At 35.8% G+C, this 22,312-nt stretch overlaps 1 protein-coding gene across 2 annotated transcripts in view; it reads left to right on the forward strand.

Moving 5' to 3' along the window:
* STIM2 (stromal interaction molecule 2) overlaps positions 1 to 22,312 on the forward strand; it is a 181,568-nt gene that overhangs the window by 142,101 nt on the left and 17,155 nt on the right. Inside the window, exons 4-11 of one of the 2 annotated variants that reach the window (XM_070372242.1) lie at positions 6,056 to 6,167; positions 9,949 to 10,064; positions 13,187 to 13,364; positions 13,886 to 14,063; positions 19,699 to 19,866; positions 20,133 to 20,156; positions 20,559 to 20,659; positions 20,955 to 21,193. In XM_070372242.1, coding sequence (XP_070228343.1) covers positions 6,056 to 6,167; positions 9,949 to 10,064; positions 13,187 to 13,364; positions 13,886 to 14,063; positions 19,699 to 19,866; positions 20,133 to 20,156; positions 20,559 to 20,659; positions 20,955 to 21,193 — 1,116 coding nt within the window. The remainder of the gene's footprint in view (positions 1 to 6,055; positions 6,168 to 9,948; positions 10,065 to 13,186; positions 13,365 to 13,885; positions 14,064 to 19,698; positions 19,867 to 20,132; positions 20,157 to 20,558; positions 20,660 to 20,954; positions 21,194 to 22,312) is intronic. The other variant, XM_070372243.1, reaches the window with a different exon arrangement.

Raw genomic sequence — 22,312 nt, forward strand, 5'->3', positions numbered from 1 at the left:
CTTCTGAAGTTTCTCTTTCACAGTTTTTGTTTCTGTCACATTTGCTTGAGGCAGGAATGGACAGGAAGCACACAAATTCTTACCTCATCCTAATGTCACATACATGGCTATACACTGGCACCTTCTAACTTCCAACATGTTATAAGTTCCTGTGATCTTCTTTTGGAGTCAGGGATTCTCCATTGTTACTTTGAAATGTGATATTGTGAAAACAGTATCATATGTCTTTCATACAACTATGGGATAGCAAGTGGACACAATTAAAAACAAAACAGGTTCTTTAAGAAAGAAAAAAGTCAGTTATATATTCAGCTAATACTTAAATGGCAACTTTATGCTGAGCTGCTGGAAACTTACAATATGGTAGGAACATAAGATGTAATTAAGCAAATAGTTACAAAATAAGGCAGCACATATGATATGCCATTTGGTAGGAATAGTAAGTACTATAGAAATTCAGGGGAGGGAGACATCACTTTCAGTTGGTGTTTCTTCTCCTTATAAGTTCATTTGTTCAATTGAGGATGTACCTATGCATGACTCATGCATCTTTTTTGGAAGCCTGCTTTTGTTAAATGGCCACAGGAATGTTCCTTTCTTTACTCTGTTGCTGGGTGTTTCCAGCCTTTCCTATCTCTTCATTCTTCTCATTACTACAGCTCCTGCTGCTATCTAAAAGCTTTCTCCTAAGCACAGTTATAATTTTTCTCTTTAAAGTGCTGGTCCAAAATAATTATGTGGAGGTAGGATTGATAACAACAGTTAGGATAAGGGGAAGAAAGGGAAGCTGTTTTGGTACAGAACCAGGAATCTCATCCCTTATTACAGTAATAGCTCTTTAGCTAGCAGCAAAGGGAGATAATGGAAAGGAGAATCCTCATCTTGCCTGTGTTCCTGTGAAAAATCCATAAATGTGCACCCCCCACACCCTCTTATCTCCTGGAGATTTGCTTCTAGTCACCATCCTGTCCCCATTCTCCCCTGTCCCACACTACTTCCTTTGGTCCAGAGCCCTGCTGCAGCTCTGAATCTCCTGAAATCTCTTTGAAATCTTACCCTTCAGGCTGGTAGAGCCCCCTTTTCAAGTCATAGAAGCCAGTGCCATGATGAAGAACTGGCATAGCTCCACTGGGCTATAGTGTTACTATTGCCGGGCCTTCAGTAGGCCATGGTGCTTACTTGATGTCTCTAGTGGAATCCTGACTCCATTAACACAATTACTCTTGGCAGATTGCTCATATGTAATGTTTAACTCTTGAATTACTATTAATGCTATATGTCCAGAAGCTTTGATTCTAAGAGAAAATGTGTTTTGAGTTTTAAAGTTAAATAATGAGCACTTCTTTTAAATCAGGAGCCACCTATATTGTCAGTGAACTTGGGGTCAGAAGATTAGAGTCAAATTCTAGCTGTGTGCTACATTACAGTTATATGGCCTCTCTTGGCCAAGGTTCTCTGTATAGACTGTAGAGAAACAGCTGTCTCACAGATGTGGCTTGGAGATGTTAAATATAGTGTATATTAATATATAAAATCCTAATCAAAGGGATGTGGCATTATGGTGTTAATAATCACTGTGTTAGGCAGAACAAGTTCCTGCCCTTGAGGAACTCATCAGCCAGAGGGTAACACAAGCACGGACAATTTCATTAGAGCACATGGATAAATCCTATGACAGATATATGTACATATGATCAGGGGCGTGAGGAAGAGCAACGGTAATCTAGAAATGGATAGACAGGGAAAACTTCATGGAGGAATGAGTTCCTGATCTGGGTCTCAAAGGCTAAGGAAGAGCAGCCTGACAAGGAAGAAGACGGGCATGCCATTCCAGGTTAAAGGAATGACATGTGGGAATATGGCAGATTTAGAAAGCTACATACATGGTTGCAAGTGTGGAGCATAAACTGTTTACTTGAAGTGCCTAATTTGATTATGAGGGCCATTTACCTGACTCTAAAGAGGTAACGGTATTGTACAGTGGTAAACGATTCTAGACATGGACTTGTTTGAAACCTGGTTTGACCATTTAGTAATCCATTTTAGCTAATTAAGAACTTCACCTTCATAAACTAACAGGTTCAGTATGATGCTGAAAGTACCTACTTCAAAGAGTTGTCGCAGTGGTTTTGGAAATAAGCTTTGCAAATCTCCCAGTGTTTAATAGGAACAGTTTTGTTGCTGTCCTGAAAGTTCTTAGAGTTACTTTTCCCCCTCTCATTATTCTATAATCTACTGTTCTAGGTTAACAGTCTGGCAGTATTTTAAACATCATCTTTTGTTCATTATAACGAAATCAAAAACAAAGAATTTGAATGAATTTTAAAGATGGTCTAGCTCAGTTTCATTATTTTTTATGGTGAGAAATTGAGTTCCTGGGATTGGAATCAGGTCTGTTTTAATTCCAGAGTTCTTTCTGTTGATATTGGGATAAATTGTCCTAGATCACTCAAAGACAACAACCTGTAGCGCTGGTCGCAGTTTCTAGCAGAAACAATAGAATTTAAGTAGAAACTGACATTTCCATAGCTTTCCAGATAGACTAAAAGAAGAAAATCTATATTTTTAAAGAAATACATTATCCTCCTCTGTCTGCCCTCTGGTGGAAATGCTGTATAGCAACAGTGCATGTGAAAGAGGCAGTGAGACTTGGATAATAAAGAACTGGATAATTTTTTTAAGTTTACTTTTTAAAAATTGAAGTATAGTTGATTTCTAGATAATTCTTAATAACTCTTTTGCCAACAAAAATTTCTTACACAGAAAAGTTCCTCTTTCTGTTTGAATCTCCTTTCTGAAATGTAAAAATAGATTTTCATCAGATCAGTCGCTCAGTCGTGTCCGACTCTTTGCGACCCCATGAATCGCAGCACGCCAGTTGTCAATTACACACACAGTCTGCTTCATTTATTTGAGAGGATCTTGTTGAGCACCTTTTGTGTACCAAGTGCTAGGGACAGAAGAGTGAGCAAGAAACTTATGCTTGAGAGGTATGAACAGATGTTAAGACAATAATCATAGAAACAAATAATCATAAATGCTATGTTAAATGCTGTGCCTAAAAGTACAGTGTGATGTATGATCATATAGCAGTGTTTGACAAGGTTCCCCAAGGAATTAAAGTTTTAACTGCAATATGAAGGCTCAATAAAGTAAATAGGTAAAGGTGAGTCAGAGGGGTGGAGAAAATGAAAGAGGAAATGCCATGTGTGCAAAGACCCCGAGGAAGGGCATAGTATTATCTGTCCTAAGAATCAAAAGACAATTACTGAATTTGGAGCGGAGAAAGCTAATATACATACAGTACAGGTCCTGGTCCTGAGAAGATACTTAGCGGACATTACCAAAGAAACCAAAAAGCATGAGAAAAAGATGATGAAATGAACCCCAGACCCCCGCACCCCAAAGCAAACTGTGTGCTCTGTGTTAGAATTTTGTAGTTTTACAGATTCATTGTAAAGAAAATTACTTTAGCACCAGTGTAATTCTCTGCTTATCAGATGGAATAATACTAGAATTTGGGTACTTTAAACATGTCTTCTTCATTTGATTTTTCTTCTTTTCTGTCTTATTTCATTGATAATTGAGAGAATATTTTGATGCACTGGAGTGTTTAGGCTTTTGCTGTTGATCAGATGAACAGCCATGGGCATGACAGCATCTTATCCTGTTATCTTGGCTGAAGTTTTCGTGTGGGTGTGTGAGGTGCAGCTGTGCTGTCGGTTTCTTGGCAGAGTCTCAGACCAGGCAGTTCTCAGTGCAGTTCGTCTTGAATAGGAAGAAACTTAAAAAAAAAAAAAAAAGCTACTTTGCATGTATTAAATTCAGTGGAAAGCACCCAGGTCCTGAACCTTTGGCTGATATTTATTCTACGTTATTTGGCTAAATGGGTACAGCAGCCTCAGGCACATGGCCAGTCTTAAGGGCAGGAACACAAGAAGAAGAGCTCATTTAAAAAATTGTCAAAGCTGTCTTAGTACAAAATTATCAAATGTTGTATGTTATTTAAAAGTTAAGTTTTGTTAATGTTTTGTTTCTGATTTATTTAAACTTTTCTTCTAAAGAACACTTAATAAAAAAGGCAGATTGTGAACATCAACTTTGCTTGCAAAAGTAAGTTCATACTCAGGAAGATCTCATCTCAGGTTTATCACAGATGGATTTCCAGATCTGCTTTTATTGCTCACTTTTTTCCTTTCCTCTCCTTTGGCCTTTTCTGTGATCTGTGAGCATTTTGTTTTTCCACATCTTCAAAGTATGTATGAAGACGAATATGGAGCTCTTCTTTTTTCCAGCACATTCAAATCTTTTCCTTTGGATAAACTTGTCTTTGTTCTTCTTGAAGTAGAATGTGTTTAGCTGCTTCCAGTATTTAACTGCTTGTTTATATCTCTACTGTTATTTAATATTATTCCTCTCACAGTAGCATAGAATCAGGTCCTGAGGTCAGTTGGTCTGAGTTGAGATCCAGTTCTGCTACTGACTGTCTTGATCCCATTAACTTCTCAGTTTCTTATCTCCAGAATGGAGATAATCATGTTAGTATCTCATAAGTTTTTGTTTGTTTCTTTATTTTTAAGGCTTAAAGGGAAAAATGCATATAAAGGGCTTAATTCAAAGTAAGTGTCTAGAAGAGATGTTAGTTGTCCTTTTCTTCATGATTTGGAGCCAGTCTCCTAGAATCCAGTAATAGCTATCTTTAGCTCTTTTGGGTGATCTCATTCAGTCTAAAGACCATCTGTATGCTCATGACTCCTAATTTATGTCTCTATTCCTAACCTTACTTTTCTCTAAGCTCAAGATTTGTATATCTGACTGCTCTTGTCTATCTGCACTTAAATATCTGATACATACTTCAAATGTTTAGACATGTTATAATGTCTAAAAATAGAACTTTTGGTCTCTATCACCTGCCCCTACTTGCTGCCCAAGTCTAGTCCTCCTCACTCTTTCCTATCTTAATTAGTGGAAGCACTCTCTGTGCTTCTTTAGACTTTCTTCTGCCTACCAGCTTCCATCCATTTCATCAGAACATCTAAAAGCATTTTCCCCGGAATACGTCCTGAATCTGGCCACTTGTCACTATATCCTCTACTAGAACCTTGGTCCAAGACAATAACTCCTTTTTCTTGGATAAGGACTGGTCTTATTTCTCTTTGTTTTCAGTCTTGTCTCCCACAGTTCATTCTCCACAGTGGAGAGTGCTATTTTAAAAGCATTGATTATTTACTTTTCCCTCTTCTTATTGAAAGATATCCAGAATTCTTGAAAATCTTTTTTGGACTGGTCCTTCTAGTCCTACACTCTATCCCTCATACACAGCTGGTTCTTCCGTAAGGTTTTTACACCAGCTTTTAAGTCTGTTTGGATTGTTTTTTCTCCAAGATCATCACAGTGTTGGCTCCTTGTAATTTTTGAGTCTTAAATCAGGTAACAGCTTCTCAGAGAAACTTACCCTGACATCTTTCCTTTCTTTTGTAATAGCTGATCATTATCTGAAATTCTTCCTCTTTTCTTCCTCCTCTTATTAATTGCCCCTGCCTACTCCCAAAAGAGTTTGTTTTATGAAGGCAAGGAGTTTATCCATCTTCTTTACTGCTGTATTCCCAGTGCTTAGAATGGAATCTGATACTGAGCAGGTTTATAATGTTATGTGGATGGATGGTTAAATGAAAGGAAGAATGAATATATATCTGGTAAGTTTTTTTACAGCCAGGGAAATAGTAGATTATTTCATCCTGTTCAAATTTGCATAGGTTCTTATTTTAGAATTAAACATGCTAATGTTTTGTTCTCTTTTCCTTTATGTGTCCTCTCTGTTCTAGATTGTAAGCCCTTAAGGGTAGGAGGTATGTCTCCATTGTTTTGAGCTTCTCATATAATGCCAAACATTATTTTAGTACTTATTAGTGATTGAATTGAAAATTCAGTCTAACATCGTTATTTCCTCTGAAGTTACAGTAGTGTTATATATGTATGTATATACATATATATAATTTTTATAAATTCTGAATGCACATGTGTTTAAAATATTCTTTGTTTTTATCTTTTGTAGTTCATAATTGGACCCTTGAGGACACACTTCAGTGGTTGATAGAATTTGTTGAACTACCCCAATATGAGAAGAATTTTAGAGACAACAATGTCAAAGGAACAACGCTTCCCAGGTGGGTCTTTATTATCCAAGTGTTTTTTTTTTTCCTACTCCTAGAGAATAAGGTCACTTTTCAATTAAGTTACTTCTGTGGCTAAGGACTCAAAGAAAATATTATAAATATATCCATTCCCTGACACTTGTATGAATTTGTAAGTTTTAATCAGTTTTTCTTGCTTGAATAATCAGGTCTTTGAAAAAAATTATTTCTAGAGAAAGTAATTTGAGAATTAGAAGATGGGTCAACTATATCTTTTTTGCTGCTGTTGCTACTGCTAAGTCGCTTCAATAGGGTCCGACTCTGCGACCCCGTAGACGGCAGCCCACCAGGCTCCCCCATCCCTGGGATTCTCCAGGCAAGAACACTGGAGTGGGTTGCCATTTCCTTTTCCAATGCATGAAAGTGAAAAGTCAAAGTGAAGTTGCTCAGTCGTGTCCGACTCCAGTGACCCCATGGACTGCAACCTATCAGGCTCCTCCGTCCATGGGATTTTCTAGGCAAAAGTACTGGAGTGGGGTGCCATTGCCTTCTTCTTAGGTAAATCAAAGGACCAACCTCTGAACCTATGGTAAAAGTAACAGAACTTATTCATTTGATATGAGAAAACCTATTTGAATGGATTAATGTACAGATATCTCTTAATTGTTGTTCTTTTAATAACAGCAATAACCACTTAATATTAGAGACAGTAAGTTAAATCTCAAAAAAAAGTTTAATAAATAAAAGGTAAATGATAGTAATTATTTTTGAATGTATATTACACAGAGATGCTTTGTGTTATCTCATTTAAGCTTCAGGTTAAAATTAAGTATGTACTATTATTCCCATTTTATAGATTGAAGAAACCAAGTCAGAAAGAATTTAGATATTTTGCCCAGGTAGTATTTGAACCTGGATAGATCTGATACCAAAGTATAAGATGCTAGTTTATCCCTTAGATGTCTGGAATTAATTGTCACTACTTTTCTAAATTATATTTTAAAATTCCATTAGTTAACCTAATAATCACTAAAGATTTAAATGTTAAAATTTGCAGAAATTTCACTGAAATTTGACCCTTACAAGATTGCTCATGTTCCATTCAAACTTAGATTGTTTCTGTATCAAAAAAGACTTTAATAATGTTGTCTATTATTATATGCATATTTCTAATCAATTTGCCTGCATGTATCTTATTTAAGTACACAGCTTTTTTTTGCTTAGAAGTTGGTATTTTGGATCGAGTTGAAAGTTTCCATATCTCCTTAAATGTATTCTGAGCATCAGTATTTCTGATTTTACTGTGCACATGACTATAATGATGAAATTAATGGGGTTAAGAGTCAAATCAGTAAGTGCATATTAAGTATTTTTTTATATTCATGGTGCAACTAGATGCTGGAAAGAAGAAAAAAAATTGAGTTCTTGCTTTTTAAATAAGACACATTTCTAAGTTAAAACAGAATAGTAGAGCATTAAGGTGGGATTAGGGTTTTTTAAGTTGTTTATGTTAACCCTGTGACTTATACAACTTTTCTTATGTGGTCCTTTGGAAAGTTTCTTTACATAATAACAACATGAAATAAACAGGCTGCTCAATATTTTGACTGTACATGTTATGGCCACTTTTTTTGTTTTAGTAAAGTAAACATTTTCAGTTTTTTAGTCACTAAGTTATGTCAAACTCTTTTGTGACTCCATGGCCTGTAGCCTACCAGGCTCCTCTGTCCATGGGCTTTCCCAGGTAAGAATACTGGAGTGGGTTGCTATTTTCTCCTCCAGGGGACCTTCCAGACCCAGGTATCAAACCTGCATCTCCTGGATTGCAGGCAGATTCTTTACCACTTAGCCATCTGGGAAGCCTGAAAGTTATCAGAGATAACCTCAAATTCTGGTAGAATTGTTGAGATAACATCACACTTAATCAAGATAAGTTTTTCAAAATAGTGAACATGTTACTACAGAAGAAAACTTTTAGGTCAGCCTACTGGTGCCTTTTTGAATGGAGGGGAAAGAAAAACTGGCATAGTCTTCATCAAGCCCCTTTTATGTGGTGATAGAGATTAGAGGAGTCCATTCAAAGGGGCAGTAGCAATTAATTACCTACGTCACAAAGCTTTTTGCAGTGTAACTGTAGATATAAGAGCTATTTGTAAGAATGTATAAGAAATGTATTACACATTCCAAATGTACACATACCTACAGTAATTCATTATTTTGTTTCCTTTCTGTGACTTTAAAATACTATTACATCTGTAGTAGGTAGGTAAAACTATGTTCGTTTTCATGTCATGGTTATCTTAAACCTTTTACTGTATTTTCTATATTCTGTAATTCTGTTACCAGAGCTTATACTAAGGCTCTCTTCACCTGACACATGCCTCCTCATTCCTTTCAGACCTGTGTGAACTTCCCTGACATCCTCACCCACTCAGGTAGAATCCCTTCCACCTCTGGACTCATATTGAACTTTGCATAAAATTCTGTTTTATAGTTTCGTTTTTACTACATCTCATTGTCCCTCTTAAATTTTGTGTACTGATAGTATTGCTATTCATTCTTGCCCCCATCCATGCATTCATTCATCTATTACATAAACATTTATCAAGCATCTACTTTTGCCAAGCACCATGCTAGGTTTGGGGATAAAGAGATAAGACACAGTTTGCCTTCAGGCACTTTAATAAGTGTCATATTAAAGATGTGACAAGAGCTTACACACAAAAGTTTACCCACAGAGATGATGAATGTAGGCATTTTCTATAGGGAAAGTTAGAGTTCTTTACTCTCTAAAGTTTTGTGGAAACCTCATAGGAGTTCTGTAACCTGAAATTTTTCTAAATAAAAGGTTCAGAGTTCAGTCATTGAAATCATAGATAATTGGGATTGTCTTACTTACTAATTGTCTTCTTACTAATTATGTCATCTTGGGCAAGTTACAACTGCCATAGTTTCCTCATTTATAAAATGGCAATTTTACATATATTATAGAATTTTTTGAGTTTGAAAAGTTCTTGGCACAGTACTCAGCACATAATACATGCTTATTTTTTTAATTGTCATTGTTATTAACAGTTTTATTATTATTATTACACTTTGTGTCATAAGATTCGTCTTTGTATCCCACTTGGTTGATAAGACATCTTAACTACTGGCCTGCTTGGATTGGAAGTCCAAAACAAAGCAGTTTTATTTCCTTATTTCACCTGAGCCTTTTGGCACCCTGCAGACTTTCTTCATTGCTAGTGAAATGGTTCTATACTTCTTATTACAAATATTCTTCAATTTATTCCCCCAACCAGTGATGACTCTTTACTTTTCATTTATGACTTCAGTGAACTTTTAAATAGTTTAAATATTAGAATGTAAAGATACAGGTTTTTAAAATGCTATTTATAAAGAAAATGAATATGATCTAAACTGAGAATGATTAAGTCTGCTGTGTTAATAAGTAAATTGCTTACAACTTTCTTGTTGTTTATGAAATGATGGTAAAATGCCAGAGGTAATTTAATAATCATAAAATATTTTGAATTTGATAAATTTCTGAATCACATTAATTTATAGCATAAAGAAACCTTAGAAAACAAAAACATCAATATAGCAATGAAATTATTGACATACAGAAGTCTTTGCACTGCTAAGCTTGCACTGAAAAGGTTTTTGTTGCATATAATAAAGTATTAAATTGCACTTGGGTGAACTCTTAAAGTAATCATCACTAATATATATAAGTATTAAGTATGTTGCTGAAATATTTAAGTGTACATCCTAGTAATGTTTTTAATATATATGTATTTTTTTAAATGAACAGGATAGCAGTGCATGAATTTTCATTTATGATCTCTCAGTTGAAAATCAGCGACCGGAGTCATAGACAAAAACTTCAGCTCAAGGCGCTGGATGTGGTTTTGTTCGGACCTCTAACGCGTTAGTATTCTCTCGCACAAAATATGATGAAAAAGAGTAATCAGATCATCTGTTGTTATTTAAAGAAGGAAAAAGTAAGAAAGGTAGTAGACCAGAAGAATCCTCTGTTGGGTATAAGAGTATAATACTATCTTAAAAGATTTATAGGATGAGATTTTCTGTCATTGAAATATCCCGTGTGGTATTTTCAAAGCTGGTTACTGATGTAGAAAGTTGTAAAACTATATGTAAGTTGATTAAATTTCTAGATTTAAAACTCTATAGCAGTTTTAATGTTTGTTATTATAGTTTGATATTCACTAGAGTCCTTTTTTTAAAAGGTGCATTCCCACTATCTTGATGACATGAAATAATAAATCCTAACTGGACTGTATTAATTACCAGGAAAAGGATTTTTAAGATACAGATCAAAAACAGTGGCCCTAGAGGCCTGCTTGAAACTGTATAAAGGAACAGACTATTCTGGCAGAAGCACAAGGTGGAGAATATTATTTGATTGTTCTGAGGAAGAACATTTAAGAAATTGCTTTGTCATATTTGTAAGGAAAATAAGCCTTCTTCTTTACCTTTACAGGAATACTTTCTTCCCAGAAGGGAAGTTTAATTTGTTTACGTCATTTAATTTCAGATTTCAGAAAGCTTTGGGGGGAAATTGTTTGAAGAGTACACATTTTAGAGGAATTTTATTTTTCAAAACGGAAAGACTAATTCTAGAAAAATGGTTTTCACAAATTATAAATGAGGAAACTAATGTTTATTTTACCTCAGTTTTTGCAGTTAAGAGGCTTATAGATTTCTGTGATACTGCGTTGGGGGTGCCCCTGCTTAAAAAAGGGTTACTGGAGAGGTTTGATGCATTCCATGAGTTTACTGGTGGTTCTTTTTTGGCTCAGGCTAAAAGAGCAGCTGGTGAAACAGCTGGAACCCCCCTTTGTGAGAGTTGGTGGAAATGCACTGTTGGTGGGAATTACAAACCCTAGGAAATAGAACACTATTGAAATGCCAAGCATTCCATGGAGATGATACCCTTTCTAACCTTTTCCTTGTCCTGAATTTTCAACTGAATCTATTGGGGATTGTCTTCTGTGAGAGTCACTCTAGTTTTTTCATGTGAATTATTGGTTAAAATAGGAATTAAACTATAGCATTTGTCTCTATATAGAGGTTGATTGGGGATATTTTTATTTTATTGATCAAGAACAAACTATTCTGTAAGCCAGACAGTGTTATCATTTGTAAAGAAACCAAACTAGTCTCAAAGAATGTTGAAAACAAATGTATTAATAAATAAACTAGTTTAGAAGTTAATGATGCATTACCTTTTTAATGTGTTTGTCTTAGAATTATGACTTGAGTGAATGAAACTTATGGTTGGAACACCCACATTAAGATTATTAAAAAAAAAAAAAAACAAAAACTAGCAGTATCCAGTGAATAGAGATACATTTTAAAGGAGTTTTCACTGAAATCCTTACCAGTTCATGGTATTTGTTGTATAGTTAGAGACTTGTCCCTCTTTTTATTATTATTTCTGGTGATTATAGTTCAGCCTGAATAAGTCTCATGTTTGAACTAGAGCCTGAGCTGAACCTCTCAGCCTGAGGCAGAATAAAAACAAATCCTTTTGAGACTTTAGCCTTCTGCCAAAGAGTGAGGAGAGAATCTCTTTCACTGTAGGTGAGGGTATCTGCTCTGAAAATATGTAGCGCTGAGGATCTCTGGCATGGAACATGCTGTTTATCACACCATGTAAACATACATGAACCCTAGGCTTATAAGCATGAGAACTTTTCATTTCTGTGGAGCTCTTCATCTTGTCGAACATGGAAAATATCTCCTTCCTGCCAGAGGTATGGGCAGCTAGGCAGTTTTTCACTGAACACCTGTAATCTCTTTGCAATACATCAAATAATACATCATGTTTTATTAGTTACCCTGCATCCCTTAATTGAGCCCCTGCATTCAGAGATAAACTAGGAAATTATTTGACTAGCGGTTTCTGTGTTTTGTATTACTGAAGACAATAGGCCCTGGCTCCTGACTCCTTACTTTAGAAACAAGTAAGTGTGGGGGTTACATGTGTCCCTGGCATCTGTTTCCCTCGAGTCACCCAGATCTCTCTGGCAAATAACCACCTAAAACATGGGTTGTCGTGATCATTTGACCCGTGGTTTCTCAACCTTGCCACTATTTGCATTCTAGGCTGTATAATTCCCAGATAATTCTTTGTTATCACCAGAGTGGGAGCGGGAAAGAGATTATTTTGTACATTAGTGGGTGTTTAGCAACATCCCTGGCCTCTACCTACTGGATACCAGTAGCAAATAGCCCTACTTCCACTTCCCGAATTGTGACAAGCAAAAATTGTCAAATGTCTGCTGGAGGGAAGTGTCCCTCTCAGTTGAGAATCACTAATTAATCCTAACTAGTTATGTGGCTACATGCTTCGGAAGAAAGCTTTCTGGTGAATGATTAGGGTTTCAGTTTTTGTATTATAGCATGGCCACTACCTAACTGTCTGAAGGAAGGAGTTGGGCTGGTGATGGTGATACTCGTTATGACTCTTCACCCCATAGAGGACCATTCCCTGTGTATGTGATTGGAGATACTGTGCTTTTTCAGAATGCTCCAGGATTTTTGTCACTAACTCCTGTACCAGCAGGGGTGTAGTGCATCCATGTGGGGTTATCTCTGCCCCCTGTTGTTGTGGTTTAGTTGCTCAGTCATTTCCAGCTCTTTTGTGACCCCATGGACTATAGCCCGCCAGGCTTCTCTGTCCATGGCATTTCCCAGGCAAGAATACTGGAGTGGGTTGCCATTTCCTCCTCCAGGGGACCTTCCTGACCCAGGGAACGAAACTGCATTTCCTGCATTGCAACCAGATTCTTTACCACTGAGCCACTGGGGAAGCCCCTGCCTCCTATAGGTGTAGTATATCAGGTAGTTATCATAAACTCATTGATTATTTGAAGAAAAAATTTGTAAAAGGCTGGGGCTTATATATGGGAGGAACATCTTCATATTTTGTTTTTAGATATCTACTACTTTTTAAATTAAGTGGCCATGTGTATTGAGATTTTGTGATACTTAGATTAATTTGCCATTTGTAATTCTCTTTATAGGCCCTCCTCATAACTGGATGAAGGATTTTATACTTACAGTTTCTATAGTAATTGGTGTTGGAGGGTGTTGGTTTGCTTATACGCAGAATAAGACATCAAAAGAGCATGTTGCAAAAATGATGAAAGACTTAGAGAGTCTGCAAACTGCAGAGCAAAGTCTAATGGACTTACAAGAGAGGTGAGTAGATAAAAAGGCTATAAATCTTGTTTATGTGGGACCATACAGTTTGTGAATATGTAATGTGGGCATGTGCTTATGCGTTTGTATTTAGATTGATATATATGTCAGGAATTGTGTGTACACTTCATTTCACATTTTTAGAAAGGTCCTAATTACAAATTTATTAAAAAGATATGCATTAGGGAATAAATGGGTAGAAGACAAGTGGAAATCAAATGTAGGTAGAATTACATGTGTAGTTAAATTTTATTTTAAACATGACTTAAATAATTATCAATTTTTGAAAAGTCTTTTTCCTGAAGAGTATTTCCATGCTATTTCTGTATCTTTAGGCCAAGATAAACCAAATAGCTATCTAGTATGTTACCTGATTTTTTTTGTCCAAATTTAAGATTAATAGAAATGGCTGCGAATTTTGATCAAAACATGTATATTATTGCTTGATACATATTTATTCTTCACTAAAATAATGAAGTTTTGGAAACTTTTGTGAGGAATTTTCATGTTTATTCTGTAAGGCTTGAAAAGGCACAGGAAGAGAACAGAAATGTTGCTGTAGAAAAGCAAAATCTGGAGCGCAAAATGATGGATGAAATCAATTACGCAAAGGAAGAAGCTTTTCGACTGAGAGAGCTGAGGGAGGGAGCTGAATGTGAACTGAGTAGACGTCAGTATGCAGAGCAGGAATTGGAACAGGTATTTACATTTTTAAGAAGAGTTTGTGAGGAAATTTGTATTGTTACTCTGAGGATTTTTTTTTTAATTTTGTTCAGTCTCCTAGATTTGTTCCATCGTATATTCTTCCTTGGTCAGTAATAGGGTCACCTGTCCATATTGTTAGCATTGGGCAGAGTTCATACAGCAAAAAACAAAGAACCAACTAAAAGATAAAGTTAGCATTATGTTCACTCATTCATGAAGTCCTAGCCCATGCCATGTTGTCTTGAGTAAACCTAAGATGTTTATTTAACATCTGTAGTATGTCTCAGTTTCTGACTATAACCTAGTAGTAAAGTATTAGTATGTGTAATGTTAAACTTCTCTGCTCATGTTAAGAATCTCTATTAAAAATCCATTTGAATCCTGTTAGATGGTTTTAGAACATTCTGTGCTACAGATTTTGAAGTTGTCCAAAAGGTGTCCTTTCCAGTGTCTGCTTCTACTGTGCATTTACTCAGGATGGAATTCAGGCATTGCACTATCCTTCAGAGAAGGTGGGGAGGTCGCAGGAGAATATCTTCATAGGTAGATGTATTAGTTTTCTAATTCTGCTATAAAAAATTACCACAAACTTAGTAGCTTAAAACAACACATCGTGATTATCTTAGGGTTCTTGCAGTCAGAGTCTAAAATAGGTCTACAAGGCTGCATTCCTTCTGGAGGCTCTGGGGAGGATCTGTTTCCTTGCCTTGTCCAACTTCTAGAGGCTGCCTGCATTTCTTGGCTCATGGCCCCTTCCTTCCTCTTCAAAGCCTGTTGCTCCAACCTCTGCTTCCATAATGTCATCTCCTTCTTCTGACTTTGACCCTTTGTTTACTGATAAAGAATCTGAGGAACAAAATGAAGACAAGAAAGTGTGTTCAAGTTTAGAGAGTGACTCATCAGACAGGGCCAAGACCTTAGGTATTCTGCCTCCCACTTTGCTTTATGCACTGCTGCCTTCTCAGTCAGGTGCTAAATATGAAATAAAAATTAAGTTATGAATGAGTTTCAGTTTAAACTTAAACTCATCAGAAAATGTTCAGTGTATGGTACTAGTTCTTCAGGATTGTCATTTTTGGTAGGACTTGTCTGACTGAATGCAGCTATCTCTTTTGTTAACTGTTAACTTTTCTTTCTCTCATACCCTAGACATTGTCTTTTGAGTCTTCTCCCTGTAAGGAGTTTGTTCTCTAAAATGACTCTTAGACTTATTTTTCAGTCTGGTCCTGTTTACCTGACAGAACCTTCTTTCTACAGAATGTAGTAAAGAAACAAGGAGTTCACAAAAAAGGCCTAGCTAAAATTAGCCTGTGTTTGAGAATTAATTTTATGTTTTTTACTTCTGTGACAACTCCATACCTCTTCTCAATGAGAATTCAAGTCTTGGTTTGTTCCCAGTGCTAAACTAAAACGTTTGTTAACTGTTTTTCTGATCTTTGCAGATAAGAAAGAACAAATCAGAAAGCAGTAGAGGGAAATATTCTATAGAGACATAAACTGATAGCATGTTATAATGGAGACTGCCTCTCAGCGAGAGGAAAAGACACCATGTAAGGAAGGACCTCTTAATCACAAGTATTCTAGTCTGAGGTTTGGAGCCTCGAGGCCTTGCACTGCATGGTAGACCCTAAGATTACCAGGATATTACAACCCAGCACAAACTTAATGATCCTAATGAGATCCTCAGTCACTAAGTGTAAAGGAGAGAATTGGGTATTTAAAAAGAACTCTATCCTATATGATTATGGTAACAAGAAACACAATTTTATGAGTGCTTACTGTGTGCCAAAACTTTATGCTGTGTACATCATTGCAAATGGTTTGCTCATAAATTTTAATCCTCACTGTACATAGATACATTCTCATTTACAGATGAGATGTGTACGCAGAGAAGTTAAATAACTTGCCATAGGTAACACAGCTATTATGTGGCTAAGGGAAGATGATTACATGCGTCTTATTCCAAAGTCCATGTTTTCCCATACTGCTATTAAAAGCTTTGTTTATAGAAGTAAGTTTAACTGGGAAATTAATTTACATATTATGTCACATAATCCACAATTCCACATAGTTTAAAGCTTTATTGTATTTTATGTGATGGGTAATTAACTCAAAATTAAAAGGCAGAAAAACTGGTATAAATTTTGTTAATATCCGTTAAACAAGAGCTTTTGGATGAATAATAGTACCACTATATTTTGTGTGGTTTAAATACATAAATTATTTTGTTCTTAAAGTCTTAAGAAACTTAAAATCAGGACAAGTCATAGTACCCCTGTTATACATGAAACAATAAGCCTCAGAAAAGAAAGAAAGAAGCTCATTTCAGTTCAGTTCAGTTGCTTAGGTGTGTCCGACTCTTTGCGACCCCATGAATCGCAGCACGCCAGGCCTCCCTGTCCATCACCAACTCCCGGAGTTCACTCAGACTCATGTCCATCGAGTCAGTGATGCCATCCAGCCATCTCGTCCTCTGTCGTCCCCTTCTCCTCCTGCCCCCAATCCCTCCCAGCATCAGAGTCTTTTCCAATGAGTCAACTCTTCACATGAGGTGGCCAAAGTATTGGAGTTTCAGCTTCAGCATCATTCCTTCCAAAGAAATCCCAGGGCTGATCTCCTTCAGAATGGACTGGTTGGATCTCCTTGCAGTCCAAGGGACTCTCAAGAGTCTTCTCCAATACCACAGTTCAAAAGCATCAATTCTTTGGCTCTCAGCTTTCTTCACAGTCCAACTCTCACATCCATACATGACCACAGGAAAAACCATAGCCTTTAGAAGATGGACCTTTGTTGGCAAAGTAATATCTCTGCTTTTGAATATGCTATCTAGGTTGGACATAACTTTCCTTCCAAGGAGTAAGCGTCTTTTAATTTCATGGCTGCAGTCACTATCTGCAGTGATTTTGGAGCCCAGAAAAATAAAGTCTGACACTGTTTCCACTGTTTCCCCATCTATTTCCCATGGAGTGATGGGACCGGATGCCATGATCTTCGTTTTCTGAATGTTGAGCTTTAAGCCAACTTTTTCACTCTCCACTTTCACTTTCATCAAGAGGCTTTTTAATTCCTCTTCACTTTCTGCCATAAGGGTGGTGTCATCTGCATATCTGAGGTGATTGAGATTTCTCCCGGCAATCTTGATTCCAGCCTGTGTTTCTTCCAGTCCAGCGTTTCTCATGATGTACTCTGCGTAGAAGTTAAATAAACAGGGTGACAATATACAGCCTTGATGAACTCCTTTTCTTATTTGGAACCAGTCTGTTGTTCCATGTCCAGTTCTAACTGTTGCTTCCTTACCTGCATACAGATTTCTCAAGAGGCGGGTCAGGTGGTCTGGTATTACCATCTCTTTCAGAATTTTCTACAGTTTATTGTCAACCACACAGTCAAAGGCTTTTGCATAGTCAATAAAGCAGAAATAGATGTTTTTCTGGAACTCTCTTGCTTTTTCCATGATCCAGCAGATGTTGGCAATTTGATCTCTGGTTCCTCTGCCTTTTCTAAAACCAGCTTGAACATCAGGAAGTTCACGGTTAACGTATTGCTGAAGCCTGGCTGGGAGAATTTTGAGCATTACTTTCCTAGTGTGTGAGATGAGTGCAATTGTGCGGTAGTTTGAGCATTCTTTGGCATTGCCTTTCTGAAAGAAGCTCACAGAGGTATAAATCATAAAGTCAGGTCCAGAAGCCATGTTTTCAGATACTTAGGTTGTTTTTATGTGTGATACCATGTTTTTAGTAGTTTTAGTCCTAAGACACAAAAATTATATAATTATTGTATTTTGAAACAACTTAATTCATCATTGTAAAAACTATTCATTATTCAATTTTCACTGCATCTATTTCCCTCTTTATTGAGCTCTTTGGGGGAAATACATTTATGGACACAACATTAAGGAAAATCTTAATGAGAAAAACATGAGTGAATTTGTTCAGATTATCTGTATACTTACATGACAATGAAAATGTACAGAAATTTTAGCTTTATAAGAAGACGGGCGTGTGACCTTCACTTTGTAGTGTTACATAGAACTCCGTGTCACAGGACCTGAGCTCAGCTTCTTTCTTGAGAGATTAGCAAGGACGCCGCAGGGCCCTGCCAGCTGTCTTATTAAGCACTGTATTGTCCCAAGCATATTGCATAGCTAATCGCGTCAGGCAAGTGTTGCTTATGATTTGTCTTAAGTAAGTGTTGTTTTACTTTCCCTGTTAATGTCTACATTTTGAATTATTTACTTCCTGTCTGATGGTTTTAGAGTTTCAGAAAGTTTTTAGGAAACTTGAAAAAGTTTTAAAAAATATTTTTCTACATTTTTTTTCTTGTAGTATCTGACAGCTGTTCTCTTTATCAGAAATTTGTGTCTAGTATTCTAGTTTACTCTGGCATGTAAGATTTATTTAAATAAATTAGATTTTATCAGATCAGACATTCCTTTGCACATTAGTTTAGGAATGAAGTTTCAGTTTACTTAACTTTGGAAAAATTAATTTGCAGTTTTGGTGCTCCCGAAGGATGTCTGAAGGTCTTGAATATGTGTGCATAATTTCATAAATTCCACCATGTATCTTTACACATCCTTAGCTTGAGCTCTTGCTAGTTTTTAAATGAATCATTCCTAGAATAGGTTATCTCTTCCTCTGTGTCATTTTCTTAGACTGTCCCTAAGAGGTTTTTTGTTAGCACTTAATGCCACCTCACAAACTCACACACTAAGCATTTTAATTTTCTGTTTGTTGTCTGCCTTCCCTAAAAGTTGACTAGAAGAAAAACTTACACATTCTGACACTGAAGCTATTCATAGTTTCCCTTGGAAAAATCAAGATGAATCTCACTCACAATCTGTTTTCTTGAAATTTACATTTGGTCTGCAGGTGTTAATTTATCTACTTTTTGATCTGTCAGAAGCAGGAAAAAATTAAATAGAGGTGATATAAAACAGACTATAAGAGGCAGATGTGCTCATAACAATGAGGAATAACTGGCATAAAGAAGATTTCTGAAAACCTTTTTTAAAATGGTATAATTACTTAAAAAATGAGTGTATAATTATAGTTTATAGTTCCCAGCAGAGTCTCTATAGTGTATAGTTCCCAGCAGAGTCTTCTGGGAACATTAGAAGGGGTAATAGGACAAGTATTCACCCTGTTTTGGATACTTCTTCATATCCTGTCCATAAACAAACAAAAAAAACACGTTATGAGAAAAATACTATCCATTTCAGTTGGTACATGCCCTGGGTTTTTGTCTCTCAGTTGAGTCTGGCTGTTGTAAAATGTGAAAATGCAGTATTGCAACCTAAGAGAGATGTAAGCTCCCTCTCACCCTCTGGCTTTTTACAACCTTGCTTAGTGAGTTTAAGATGTACTTAAATCTTTAACTTTTGTTTTAATGTTAGAAATATCATTTTAGACTGATTTTACAAAGAGTATAATTCAAATTGCTTTTTTCTTTTAATTCTGGTACTTAAAAAAATCTTAATTTCTTTTTTTTTTAAACTTAATTTAAATAGTTTTAAAAAAGAGAAATTTCTGTCTCCAACTTCTGCCACTTTCCTTTGCATCTCTTTGTACCTCCCTCTCCTCCGCTCCTCCTCCTCCTTCTCTTTTTTTTTTCCCTCCCTCCCTCTCAGGTTCGAATGGCTCTAAAAAAGGCGGAAAAAGAATTTGAACTCAGAAGCAGCTGGTCTGTTCCAGATGCACTTCAAAAATGGCTTCAGCTAACACATGAAGTAGAAGTCCAGTACTACAATATAAAAAGACAGAATGCTGAAATGCAGCTAGCTATTGCTAAGGATGAGGTACTCGACTATATCGACTAAACTTACTAACATTTCTAAAGGGATTAACCAGTTGGTGTGTAAAGGCCTGAATAAAATTTTTAGTATCACAGATTCTTTCATGAATTGGAACTTAGTGGGTAGATTGACTCTTGTAATCATAGGCTGAAGAGTAAAGTTACTTTTTTAAGAGAAGGGTACACCTTTCAGAATGACCTTAGTATCATTTAAAAATCATCCCTACTATCATGATCATAAATGTTTTATACAGAGCTTTTCTCCTCTAGGTTGCTGCTTCATATCTGATTCAGGTTAGTAGTCACTAGAAATTAATGTCTGACTATTAATAATTGTGTGAAATTATTGAGTCTTATTCTGATTTCTAGTGAAAAAGAACAATAAAAAACTCAGTGCATTCACTAACACCGCCATTGCAGTAGGATATAGTTTATGTTCTTCTAGTTTTAAATAGAAGATTCAGGTCTTTCTGATCCATGGAAATAAAGAGAAAAAATTCTCCAGAACAGGGTTTGGCTTAGGAAAGCATGCTTTCTCCCTCATCTGTTTTCCTTTTTTAGAAAATAGGGCTATGTCTTGGCTAATAATTCTCCATTGATTTTATAATTATTAATATATTCAAGACAAAATAAACCTTATTAGTGTGTGTTTTTTCCCCCAAACTGAGCCTTATTTTTCTCTCCTTTGGCTTGTAGGCAGAGAAAATTAAAAAGAAGAGGAGCACAGTCTTTGGAACTCTACATGTTGCACATAGCTCCTCCTTAGATGAGGTAGACCACAAAATTCTGGAAGCAAAGTAAGAATCTTATTGCAGTTATCTGTCTATTTTTATTGTGTAGAAATTTATAGACAATTTGTTTTAATTTGTAATTATAGATAATTTTTAATTTTAATTTGTTATTTATAGACAATTTATGGTTTCATTTGTCATTTAATCATGTTCTCTTATATCCTTTGTGCTCATTCTAAGAGGGGATAATTTCTTTTGGAAATTGGTTAACTGCCTTGGTCTGCTGATATAGTTGCCTGTTTTCAGTGCTGTATTAAAGACTTTTTGATGCAAGAAGTAATTCCTATATTGGCTTTTCCAGGAAAGCTCTTTCTGAGTTGACAACTTGTTTACGAGAACGACTTTTTCGCTGGCAACAGATAGAGAAGATCTGTGGCTTTCAGATAGCCCATAACTCGGGACTCCCCAGCCTCACCTCTTCCCTTTATTGTGATCACAGCTGGGTGGTGATGCCCAGAGTCTCCATTCCACCCTATCCCATAGCTGGAGGAGTAGATGATTTAGATGAAGATACACCCCCAATAGTGTCACAGTTTCCAGGTAAGTGGTTAGTTCAAAAAAGAGCTGATACAATTTAACAATTAACTTTGTACCATACCTTTTATGAATCATTTGCTTTGAAATCTATAATAAAAATTTAGTTAATTCTTCATTTTTTTTTCTTTTTGTTCATTGTGTTTCCTGTTTGAGAATACTATATAAGGTATGTGTGGTATATATATGTATGTACGCATATATAATAGCACATCATACATGCTGAGTCATTGTATGAATGAAATGCTGAACTTTGAGGCAAAACATCCTTTCATATGATAGCATTATCTATAGTAGAAACTAAAAATTAGCGGAAGGCCTTAGAAACCTAAGCTCCAATCCTAGCTCTGCCACTCACTAACCAGCTCTGTGACTTTGAGCCAGTCAGTGTATTTTAAATTGAGTTGCTGTCCCAATAGGCATGTTTCATAGTATTTTGTTTTGCTTTTCCAATTCTGTCTTTTTATTTGAGAATATTATCCTACTGTATTTAACTCATAAAGCACTAAATCCATTCAACTTTAAACAAAGTTAAATGTGTTTATGTTTATAAAATATATCTTTTTGTTGCTAGAAGGTGGTGCTTCTCCCAGAGGTGGTTTTAACATGTACAATTTTCATTATAATTGCTTTGTTATGCTCTATTCTTTGAAGATGTTTACAATGTTTCTACATTTTGGTAGAAAGGTAAAGTTTTAATATTTTATAATTTATTAATATTTGGAATTTTTGCAAAGTTACAGAGATTAAATTTAAAATATATATTTCTTACATTAGAAATTATTTGAAGAACTATTTATCCTTATTATTGCTTATCTGATACATTTTCCCAATCTTTGTAACCCTTTTGAAACAGTATATATAGAACAAGATTCCAAAGAATGGAGCACAAAATTTAATCATTGATCAGTTGAAAACTTAACAGAGATTTGAGACAAATCATGATATATGACGATTTTCCAGTTTGAATTTTTCTGTCAGTTGATAGAGCTTTCCTAAAAGTTAAGATTTAGAAAGTGTTCTAATTTTAAAGCAATTTTATGAAATAAAGCCCTAAATTTGCAAATAATTAGTGACTTATTTGCTTGTGTTCATATCTGTGATTTTAATTATCTAGTTTAATGG

Source organism: Bos mutus, chromosome 6 (genome assembly GCF_027580195.1).
Source record: "Bos mutus isolate GX-2022 chromosome 6, NWIPB_WYAK_1.1, whole genome shotgun sequence".
NCBI classification, from domain to species: domain Eukaryota; kingdom Metazoa; phylum Chordata; class Mammalia; order Artiodactyla; family Bovidae; genus Bos; species Bos mutus.